This window comes from Grampus griseus (genome assembly GCF_964374135.1).
Source record: "Grampus griseus genome assembly, chromosome: 13".
Classification (NCBI taxonomy): Eukaryota; Metazoa; Chordata; class Mammalia; order Artiodactyla; family Delphinidae; genus Grampus; species Grampus griseus.
In genome coordinates, this window is record NC_139007.1 from 64,012,573 (window position 1) to 64,024,649 (window position 12,077).

The following is a 12,077-nucleotide window of genomic DNA, read 5'->3' on the forward strand; positions in this document are numbered from 1 at the left end:
TTGAAACTTTAGCTGATATATGCAGTAGTAAAAATATTTTTACTTAATAATGGTAGATAAAGTTGTATTAATATAGGAAGCTTTTGGTTGTCAGTCTCCTTTTTGCTTCAAATTCTCCTTTAAGGAAATGAAATTTACTAGAACAGTCTAGGATTGTGAACTAGGCTATTTTAAACATTTTCTTCTTTCAACAAAATACAGAATTTTTAATTCTTAAAAATTTAAATTCTTGTTAAAAAATGTACAAAAGTTAAAATACTGTTTTTATTAGTGTAAAAATCACACTTTTGATTCTTTTATGATATATCCATGCAGCTTAACATCTATGATGCCACACACAGAAGAAAACGTTAAAGGAATATCTGCTGTTAGTCAGCAATAAATGCAAACTTACAAATGTGATCAAAATGAAAATATCATCTAATACAAAACAAATCCTGAGACGCTACATTATCCTGAATAGGACAAACTTCAGAAACCCTTTGTTAACAGGAAAAACCTCTCTCTATGGCAAAAGAATGAGTAACAAGATAGCTCAAGATAAACCAGAAATCTTAAGGAATTTCCATTTATTCTGTGAATAATTAAGGTCCTCAGAAATTTTAAAACATTTTACTTGAAAAAACTTGTAGAGGCTGATGAGCATAAGCTTCTAATTGAGAGTTAAGTACATAAATCATGCAAAAAGTGGTGATGTTTGCAAGTGGACAGTACTTACGTTGTTTGTGGTGTCAACACTTTCCCTTTGCTTCTAGGGGACAATTTAAAAAGGCCTGTCTTCACAGTTAATTTGTAAGTTTACATGACTGCTGTGGAATTAAAATCTCACACACAAGCAAGTTTAGGTCACAGGTGAAACTGATCAAATTTTCATAAGGAAAACAAAATCTGCCCCCCAAGTTGATGTGGAAAAGTCTGAAAGTACCATGTGACTCTTGAAGACTGTTAATTATGGCAGAGCTTATGGTTAACGAATGCCTTATACCATATAGTTCTTTCAAATCAAAAATTAAATAGGAAATGCATTTTAAAGATTTTTGGATTCTTTACGTTAAGTACTAAACCTAAAGACAAACTGACAGTTTATTTAATTTTGTCTCCTTTTGTAAATATTTCTGAGTCTGTGCTCGAGGTGTAAATGAGAAGCCCGTTCTGTAAATCCAAGCAGTGAGCAGTTCTGGCCACATAAGTATAATGGACCAATGTTATGGATGTACTCCTAATGCTACAGAGCAACAAGGGTGGGCTGTGCCAACAAACACAACATACCCTCCACGAAGTCATCCTGACCCTTTTATTGTTGCAATTAAAAAATAAAAGGTACTTAAATACAGTGGTGAACACATAGGGCGAAACAGAATCATAAAATTTAATGTTGAATTAAGCAGTGAGCTGAACGTTTGGGTCTCCAAATTGGCTTTGAACCCAAAACCGCTTAAAAATGGGTATGTTCACAGTTAACGGCAATTGGCTTATAGGTGAGAGAATGGTCGAAGCTGTTCCAGTTGAACTTCCAGGGAAATTCTCTCCTCAAGAACATCCTGAAAAAGATGCAAAGCCAAGTTACGTTTCAACATGTATAAAAATGAAGGCACATCTAACAACAGCTCTGCATTCAGTAAAACAATTTAAATTTGTTAAGAAGAGGAAGGACAACTTCATATTTTAAAAGGATACTTTACTTTAGAAATGTAGTTTCTTTATATGTATGTAATGTTAAAATGTGATCTTAATTAAATCTTCATTTCTTAAGTCAGGGTAATAAAATGTTTTTTGTTTCATTATCAGAAAAGCCAGTATTTGCAAATGCTAGTTACTGATGCATGAATTTTGCATAACCCCTACCCCCTGTAGTTAACCGTAGATGAATCAGTTAACACAGATTCTTTCCCCTGGTGATTACATCTGGTCATAACAACTCCTGAACCACCTTTTGAGTTTCAGTTTCACAATGAATAAATGTATTTTGTAATCAGAATTTCTAATTACTGTTGATTTTGAGCAGACTTTTCAGATAGCCCACAACTTCTAATTCATCCATTTTCCTTTTTCCTTTTTCTCTATCATACTAATAGTATAGTGTTTTAACCAGGATGACCTCTTCCTATTTGGTACCATACTTCCTATTTTCTGTCCTCAGAGATAATGAGAAAAGTGATTTTTAAAATAGCTCCTATATACATGTTGCTATGATTTTCCTTAGTTCTTCAGAAAAACATGCATTAATAAAACTTTCATCTTCGAGGTATGGTATTAGCAAGCTTGTCATGAGTTTTACATTCTTCCTTTACAATGGACCAAATTCATAATCATAGAACAGCTATGAATATCTTCTTTGATCAGAGAGTTATACAAGAATATTATTCCTTTAACATACATTTATCAAATGCCTAACATGTGTGAGGTTTTGGGGACAGAGACAAGATAGTTACAAATCTATCTAGGACAGTCTCAGTTTATCTCTGATGTCCTGGCCTATTAACACATCTCTCTCTTTTCTCTCAAAAGTACCTTGGTTTGGGGACTTCCCTGGTGGTCCAGTGGTTAAGACTCCGTCTTGCAGTGCAGGGGACACCGGTTCGATCCCTGGTTGGGAAACTAAGATCCCACATGCTGCGGGGCAATTAAGCCCGTGTGCCGCAACTAGAGAGCCCACGTGCCACAACTACAGAGCCCATGCGTTCTGGAGCTCACACGCTACAACTAGAGAAGTCTGTGCACCACAAAAAAGCGAAGTACCCGCACGCTGCTACAAAAGATTCCGTGTGCTGCAACTAAGACCGACGCAGCCAGAAAAAAAAAAAAAAATGTACCTTGGTTTGAACATTATATGGTCACCCTAAACAGAAATGATTATGGTTTACCCTCAACAAGTTCAGTTTTACTAGGACAGAGAGCCAAATGTGCCATAGATATGGACAATGTGATAAAGGCTAGATAAGGAATATGAAAAGAATGTTATGGGACTCAATAACTCTGTATTCATTTTACATTTCAATGGACTCTTTCCTCATCTTTGTGGTTTACAACCTTGCTACTCAAAGTGGAGCCAACAGTCCAGCAGCATCTTCATCACCTGGAAGCTTATTAGAAATCGTAGAATTCTCAGGTCCCACTCCATACCTGATATAAATCAAAATTTTCATTTTAACATGACCCCTAATTAAGCGTATATACATTAAGGTTTGAGAACCACTGGTTTATAAGACATGAATGCTTAATAATGTTGATGAGTCATAAATGATTCTGGCTGTTAGCTTTTTTTGTAGGGATTCAAAGAAATCATGGTTAGTAGTAAGTAAGAAAAACAAACTCATTCCTCTCAAGTACAGATGACAGGAGTACACACTGGCACTAAGCACCATTTCTATTTAAGGCTTGTCTTTTCTACTTTAGAGATGATCTAAATTGCCCCCATCCCTCATCTTTAGACCTGTTTAAGTCATTTTAATAGAATCTGAGTTGTCTTTGATAAAAGGGTAAATTAACAATACTCAAATCATTTTAGAATTAGAGTGTAGAGAGCCACACATGTGATAGTGGAGGTATCCGAGGTCACAACATTTCTGCTCTTGGGTCTCATTATGAAAGTTAAACATTTTAGGAATATGATGCCTTATGTACATGTAGGATAAGGCAATCATACCAGAATTGAGTACAGGAAATTCTTTTTACTATTAATGGACTCAAAGGCATATAAAACACTTCAGATCTACACTTCTCTTGCTACGTGTAAAGTTTCATACTAGCGTAAGAATTGCTGGATCTCCTCCAAGTTCCAGTTCAACACTAAGAGGCTCTGAGTCCATGGAACTTCCCAAATAAAGATTCAGAAACTACATTACCTTTAATTGTTGCTGCAATTCACTATTCAATCTGGCCAAAACTGTGTTGGTTTCCTTATTGCGTCTAATTGACGCCTGAATAGCTTTCTTATCTTTTCCAACAGACCTGAGAAGATAAAAAAAATTACCTTCATTTTTTATCTTTAAATTCTCTCCATTCTTCCCTGATCTCTAAACCCAGAACGCAGAGGAAGCATCTTTGCCTTGTTAGCATAGCTCAACCTCACTTGCTCAGTTTTAATGCTCCACCAAAAGTATCTAAGCTTCAGAGACTTAATTATTGTAGTTGTTGTTTTAATGATTATTCTGTACAATCACCTGAGTTTAAGTCAGTCTAGAGCAAGCATCAGCAAACTTTTTCTGTAAATGGTCAGACAGTTAAGTATTTTAAGCTTTGCAGGCCATACCATTTGTGCTGAATGTTCTTCTTCTTTTTGTATCTTTTCTTTTTCTCCTCTTTTTTACAAAAATGTAAAAGCCCATTCTTAGCTCACGGGCCTTACAAAAACAGGCCATGGGCTGACTTTGGCCCATGAGCCCTTGTCTGCCAATTCCTGGTCTAGAACTACCATAGTTAAAACATCAGTGTTACTGTGCACTGTAATTTTTTTTAAAGGTTAAGATTTAAAAAAAAAATTTTTATTATATTTTATTTTTGGCTGTGTTGGGTCTTCGTTGCTGTGCCTGGGCTTTCTCTGCTTGCAGTGAGCGGGGGCTACACTTCGTTGTGGTGCATGGGCTTCTCAGTGCAGTGGCTTCCCCTATTGCGGACCACGGGCTCTACGTACGCAGGCTTCAGTAGTTGTGGCTCGCGGGCTCTAGAGCAAAGGCTCAGTAGTTGTGGCGCACGGGGTTAGTTGCTCCGCGGCATGTGGGATCTTCCCAGACCAGGGATTGAACTCGTGTCCCCCGCGTTGGCAGGCGCATTCTTAACCACTGCGCCAGCACAGAAGTCCCTGTGCACTATAATTTTTAAAGTCTGCTCCAGGATTTGCAATAGAGTGTAAAAGTGGAATTGGAATTGAACTTAATAATAGAAGGGAAAAAAGTGGGAAGAATATTCTACCCGCTCAAAAATGAGAAAACTCTCAAAGAGGAGCAGTGAAAGCCTATGCTCACCTACAGGACTAGTCTGACCATAATTCCTTTCAGTTTGATATTTTTAATTGCTGTGCTTTTTGTTTCTAGTAGTTACATGTGTTTAGGAATGGCTTTGATTACCTAGGAATAGAAGGTTGTGATGCAAGAACAGCAGCTAGGACACCTGTCTTTTGTGTATGTTCATCAACTTCTGGCCTTAATTCATCTTCTGATTTTAATCTCCTTCGAACAGGTTTAGGTGGTGGAGCAAGAGGTGTTGTGCCTTTGCTCTAGGAGACAAGAATTCCATTCATAATGATTATGCTTATATCATCATAATGATAATTATGAATTCCATTCATAATTTCTTGAAGACATTCACGGTTAGTTAGCACTTTGCCAACATCATATGGTTTTGTTAAGCCATTCATTCTCCAAAAATTAAGAGTCACCTGTCCTACTTTGAAACAATTTATATATTTGTGGCAACAACTGACTTAAATTGCAATGGGAAAGAACGTTCCTAGTGACACTACAATTGTAAATGTACTTACTAGACAAATTTTTTTATAGGGTGACATAATAAGCTCCTTGAGGCCCGAATTCTGTGACTCAAAGCTATCATATTCAGTTTTAACATAAATATGATACACTCGATATATACCTGTTCAATAACTATAAAAGGGAGTCTCCAGAAATATGCATCCATTATCTCCATAGGCTTTCCTACTCAAAAATCCTAAGATATATTATCTTAATGAATAAAACAATTTATAAAGAAGTGGAAAACTAGGCAATTCTCTAAAAATCCATCACTAAGATGCACAATAATTATAATTTTTGAAAATGAGTGGACATTTTATTGGTAACTGTGAATGTGTCCTCAGCAGAATCAAATATGGTATTCTGATATTTACCATAATCTGATTTGACCTGTTAATAAACAAAAACAAGAGTCAAATGCCATCTCTTTGGTTAAGTGCTATTTTTAATTTATTGCCATTAACTGACAAAAATAAAATTCACTATTAAGAAAATCACAGAACTACTAAATGTAGTAAAAATTAAAGTGTCCAGAAAGTAGAATTTAAGCACTTTCAGAAACACTCACTGTTTTCATGACTACTGGGAATGTCTTAATGATGACAAAAAAAAGTTACCAAAATTTTTTTCTCAAGGGGAAATGTCCTGATATCTGTAATTTACTTTGAAATGCAAGCAACAGATAAGAAGGATTGATATAGTTAGAGAGAAGGATGGAGATATAAAGCAAGTATATTAACACAAGGAAAAACATATATTTTCTATTTCTTTAATTTTGTATTTATATGAAATGAAGAACATTCACTAAACATATTGTGACAGTCATTTCATGACGTAAGTAAGTCACATCTTTATGCTGTACTCCTTAAACTTATACAGTGTTGTGTGTCAATTACATCTCAATAAAACTGAAAGAAAAAGTATAGTAAATACTAATGGTATAATCAAGGTGTGGGTTTACTAATGTACAATGTAAAATTCTTTCAACCTTTCTGTATGTTTAAAACTTTTCATAATAAATTTTTGGGAAAAAAAATCATTCCTAAGACAGTTAAATAAAAACAGCACAGAGTATAACATTAACCTTAAAGGGTTGATAATTTTTCCCTATTATACTCATAACTGCAATAAGAGAAACTGAATATGACAAATAAGGAAGTTCTACTTTATATGTTTGAAAGACTGTAATAACCACATAAGATTTGAGAACCTGTGGCATGCATTAATACAAATGATAGGCTATCATCTCTATCTCTAGGTGGACTGTGTTCTGAGATGGACTAGGCATATTACAGTTAAAGGCAATGGAATGAGTTAGATCATCTCGAACTTTATTTCTAAGATTTTCAAATTATCTCATATAACTTTTCATATGCATAAAATGATCAATATTTAAAAAGACTTCTGTATACCACATTGGCGGGAGCGCTAGCAGCTGTCTTTTCTTCAATTTTACTATCTGTTTTGGCAACTCGAAGAGAACTTGCAGGATCAGAAGCTTTTTCAACCTAGAGATGAATATATTATTATCACAAATTATATATAAGTAATATACATATATGAATAAATATACATGTAACAAATCAGAGAGTTAAATGTTTATAAAATATCCATTCTAACAATAAGAAACGTGAGATGAAGATGAGGGGGAATTTGAGAATACCTTATAAAATGATCATTCTCTACTACTAAAGGGCAGAGAGGGGAGGTAATAAATCTCTGAGGGGGTGGGGGGCAGCTGAGGGTGCAGCACTGTCTGGGAAGTTCTTTGGTTGGGGGAGGGGAAGCGTCCATTCCAGGCGAGTAAGTACCAGTACCCTGTACACACCTGCACTCCCCTTAGGCCCACCCTGCCTTCCTGGAGGTGCAGCCCATTTCCCTAGTAGCCCCAGGCCAGGCAGAAAGTTGCAGGATTGAAGAAGTGGCTAGTAGAAAACTTTCCATGGATCAGACCTATAAGAACACTTTGTCTAAATTACGCCAGTCAAACAATCAGATTTTTGGATGTGTTAACAGAAGATCAGTATAAACTGAAACAATCAGAATGGACTTCAGAATTCCCCTGTTCCCTCCAACTCCACATTTACACTTAGCGAAGACAGGGATCCCTAGAGAAGTTCTTGCTGCTAGAACGAAAGAGTCTCCCAGAACACTGTCTGCAAAGATTAAATTTCAACATCCTGTAGTCTGTTAAGTCTAACTAATGTGACTTCCTCTCATACAATCTCCACCAAATCACACAATCAAATGCTTAGCAGTAAGATGCAACCCCCCATAAAGTGACTTAGTCTCATACAAACTGAGTGTAGCTATGGTAACCATAGCCTCTTATTATACAGAAATGTTCACCAAATCACACGAGATGTTTAGCATTAAGGTACAACTCCCAGAACAGTGTTTTAGCCAAGACCAGATGGTTGTGTTTGTGTCTTTTCATGTGACAGCTACCCCTCACCCAGATTTTGATTCTTATTAAGCATTTTATGCAACCAGCAGGTATCTGAGGCCAATAAGAAATTGAGAAGCACTGACCTAGGGAATATAAATCCTCTAAAAGAAGCAGCAGCAGATATTTTACTCGCTGATGTCCCTTCTATTATTTGCTCTTTTAGGGGTTCCTCTGAGCATGATATGAGAAGATTCCCAGCAGAAAATTAGATAAGCCCTTGAAAACTGACCGGCAAGACCTCTGGATGTTTCTCGGTTTCATCATCTTGTTCTTCATTTACATTTGATGCAGCAAATACTTCAAATTGGCTGAAATCTGCAAAATTTGGTTGTTCTGGTATCTGCTGAGGTGAGGTACTAGTGTGAGTTATTAGGCCATCGGCATCCACCGGGCGATGCACGACGGGACCAGCAGCCTATATGAGGGTTTAGGATATAGAGGAACAGACATTTTATTGGTGTTATCAGTGTCAGAGAGTAGCCTTCTTTTTCTCTGAAAATTTATTTATAAGGATGCTCTTTTTACTAGCTGAAAATTCAGGGAGGTGAGGTACAGTAACATTTAGCTCTAAAAAACCTTAAGTGAAATGCTAAGACACTAAAAAAATTAAGATGACAAACCTCCAATAAAAAAGATACTTCTACAAAATTCTTATTGCAAAGAAAGGGCATCACAGGAGAGGGGAAGTTCTGGCCCTAATCTCTGATTCTCCCCATGCATCTATTTTTTTCTTAATTGGGCTACTGCATAATTGTTCATTCTTTAAAAAAGCTATTTTTTTTAAATGTTTCATTTGTTTCTAAAAAAATTTTTTTTTTTTTTGCGGTACGCGGGCCTCTCACTTTTGTGGCCTCTCCCGTTGCGGAGCACAGGCTCCGGACGCGCAGGCTCACCGGCCATGGCTCACGGGCCCAGCCGCTCCACGGCATGTGGGATCTTCCCAGACCGGGGCACGAACCCGCATCCCCTGCATCGGCAGGAGGACTCTCAACCACTGCGCCACCAGGGAAGCCCAAAGATTGTTATTTTTAAAGTGTGAAAACCCGCGCTCTAGCTACTCTCTGACACTCCAGTGCACGTTTCTTCAATTTGTCCTCCACTCCTTTGCCAGATCAAATCTTCTAAAGTCTTCAATCGAAAAATAAATTTATTGAGTATCTACTTTTGGCCAAGCACTATGGATAGATATAATAGTGAATAAACAAGTAAGGCCCATCCCCTAATAAAGCCTAGTGCAGGACAAGAGATAAATAAACAAGGGTTTAAAATACCGTGTGAGGAGTTTTATGACAAGGGAAGTAAGTACAGGATGCTACAGGAATAAATCTGAAGTCTCTTTAAAAAGTCCCTTTAAAAATTCTCTACATCCTATAAGAAAAATTCCACCTTCTTAGTATGATATAGGAGATGCTCTGCCCCTTTCCCACCTCTTTAATTTCCTTTCCCATGACTCTAGTTGTACTGAACTCAATGGTTTTTCCTTGAAGAATATGCCAGGCTTACCTTACCCCTCTCTATGCCATTCCTTCTGGTTGTAATGCCCTCTCCCCAAGAAATACCATTTTATCTTTCAAGTCTCTGCTTAAGTCTAACTTACTTCATTTTACTTAGACCTTTTCAATGTGATTCCTGACTTTACCAGCTAGAAAAGCTGTGCCAAAGTATTTTATAAATATGTCTACTGCAGCACTTTTATTATAATTGTTGTTTACAGTTCTGTCTTTTGCACTAGACTGGTTCTTGAGTGAAGAGACCAACTCACTGGGTTTCACAGCTTAACACAGTAAAAGCATTTTTGTTGGCACTTTAGATAAAATAAATACTGGAATATTCAAATTTCAGTGTATTTGATGATTAGGAAACCATATTTTTTACTGCAAATAAGCAACTTCATTATAAGAATCTAACTCAGAAAAATCAACCGAACTCATTCATGTAAAAGGTAGCCAGTCAGTCACATGAAACTAAGCTATATTGCAGAATCTATCTTGGAACATAACAGTTTTATGCAGATGCAAACAACTTCGACCTGGCAGGGGGGTTGCAGAAGTCATCTAACACTTCCTTCACTGACACAGTAACAAATCCAGGGAGATGCAGGGAGGTTACTCTGAGTCACTGTTAGATCCAGGACATAACATGGACACCTCATATCTCCCAGTCCATTGCTCTTTCCTCTAAACCCTCCTTTGTCAAGACATTATCATTTGGTTCACTTCTGAGCTTCTTTCAAAAAATAAATCATTATTGGAATCCTTATCTTCTAAAATAAGACCTAGCTTCCCTGAATTATTACTATTTTTTTAATAAATGTATTTATTTATTTTTGGCTGCGTTGTGTCTTTGTTGCTATGCTCGGGCTTTCTCTAGTTGCAGTGAGCAGGGGCTACTCTTCATTGTGGTGCGCGGGCTCCTCATTGCGGTGGCTTCTCGTGTTGTGGAGCACAGGCTCTAGGCGCACGGGCTTCAGTAGTTGTGGCGCACGGGCTTAGGTGCTCCGCGGCATGTGGGATCTTCCTGGACCGGGGCTTGAACCTGTGTCCCCTGCATTGGCAGGTGGATTCTTAACCACTGCGTCACCAGGGAAGTCCCCTTCCCTGAATTATTAATAAATGCACATTAAGAATGACAATTATGTAATTCCTGATCTTCAGAATAATTCTAGAATAGAATCAAAGACCTAACAGACAAGTTGACTAAGGGGACTATAATAACTGATGCTTAGTAGTGAATACCTAGGAGAATTACCTGTGAGGGCTGTGGTCTTGGAGGCACTGCAGGAGGTTGGGCAACAACTCCAGCCTGTTGCTGTCCTGTATGAACACACAAGTCTTTTTGTAAATATATAATTACTTTGCTAATAGAACAGACAGGCTGAATGAATGCGATCAAATGATAAAAGATTTCCAATACCAACATATGGTACTGGAAGCCACATATAACTTGTAAAGCTGTCTAGATGTGGTCAGGCCTCATGGCCTCTTCTCAGACCTCATCTCTCTTGCTCTGCTGCATGAGGCACTCTTGTCTTGCTCCTCCCTATTTCCATAACACTATACATTCTTGGTTTTCTTCCCATATTTCTGATTGCTCTTTAGCTATCAAATATGAAGACTTCCAAATTTTCTCTCATTTAACACTTCAGTCTATTAATTCTACGTAAATGATTCTCAAATAATACATCACTCTTCCCTAATCCACAAGTCCAATTAGCCTGTTGATTATTTCTCTTTTTTCTCATCATTCCAAACGCATAATATCAAAAACAGAACATCATCACCCTCCGTCCTAACTTTTCTATTTCCACCAGCGTGATAACAATACGATCGGTCATATAAAAACTGAAACCTTTGAGTAAGTTATGACTCTTCTTCCTCTTTTGTCATGTAATTTAAGACCTATTAGCTTTACCTCCTTGATATCTCCACATCATTCTTTTAAAATCTCTTGGGGCATCTCTCAGGTTCCCATCGTTATCATTTGAACTCAATTTAGGTAGTCATTAAGAAAAAAAAATTCCCTCTCATTTGATACTTTTTCAATTCAAAGTTTTTCTTTATATAAGTATCAAAAAATAAGAGAAAATATTGTGTATCTTTAGCTTAATATATTTAATGTATTTAATATATATTATGGTTCTCTAACCCCTACCTGTGGTGACTGAAAAGGTCCGATTCATATCTAAAGACGACGATCTAGAATGAGAGGGCTGAGGCCTTGGAGGGGGAGGTGGTGGTGCAGTGTTATCAGGCGACATTCCTGAATGAGACCTGCAAAATTCGCCCCGTTACAATTGGTCATGCTACTGACATTGGAGCTTTTCTTTTTTCTTCTTAAGCATTCAAACTCAGCTAAGCAGCAAAGGATCTTACTGGTGAGACATTTTCTCCAGAGGACAGACGAGTATTACAACAAACAAACAGTGCTGTTTATGATGCGCACTCACAAGTAGTTATTTAATATAGCAAAGAATCTTCTTTATAAAGTATAATTATACATTCAACAAAATTTCAAAAAATTTAGAAAGAAAGTTAGCTATTAACATGAATTCAAGGTAGACTTCTAACCTAGTGTAATGTTTTTCCATTCATTTAAAGATAATATTAGTCTGAAAAGCTATTTTCAAAAAAGAGAAACTCTACTTTCAGATACGGTTAGCT

General features: G+C 37.0%; 1 protein-coding gene across 5 annotated transcripts in view; it reads right to left on the bottom strand.

Annotated features, from left to right (window-relative positions):
- Nucleotides 1-249: 249 nt before the first annotated feature.
- Nucleotides 250-12,077, bottom strand: part of REPS1 (RALBP1 associated Eps domain containing 1) — a 73,410-nt gene continuing 61,582 nt past the window's right edge. For 4 of the 5 annotated variants that reach the window (XM_082669067.1, XM_082669066.1, XM_082669064.1 and 1 more), the window contains 7 exons: nt 11,569-11,687; nt 10,666-10,730; nt 8,147-8,332; nt 6,881-6,976; nt 5,067-5,215; nt 3,846-3,951; nt 250-1,541 (listed from right to left, as the gene is read on the bottom strand). In XM_082669067.1, the coding sequence (XP_082525193.1) occupies nt 1,473-1,541; nt 3,846-3,951; nt 5,067-5,215; nt 6,881-6,976; nt 8,147-8,332; nt 10,666-10,730; nt 11,569-11,687 (790 nt within the window). In that variant the 3' untranslated portion in view covers nt 250-1,472. The remainder of the gene's footprint in view (nt 1,542-3,845; nt 3,952-5,066; nt 5,216-6,880; nt 6,977-8,146; nt 8,333-10,665; nt 10,731-11,568; nt 11,688-12,077) is intronic. The other variant, XM_082669065.1, reaches the window with a different exon arrangement.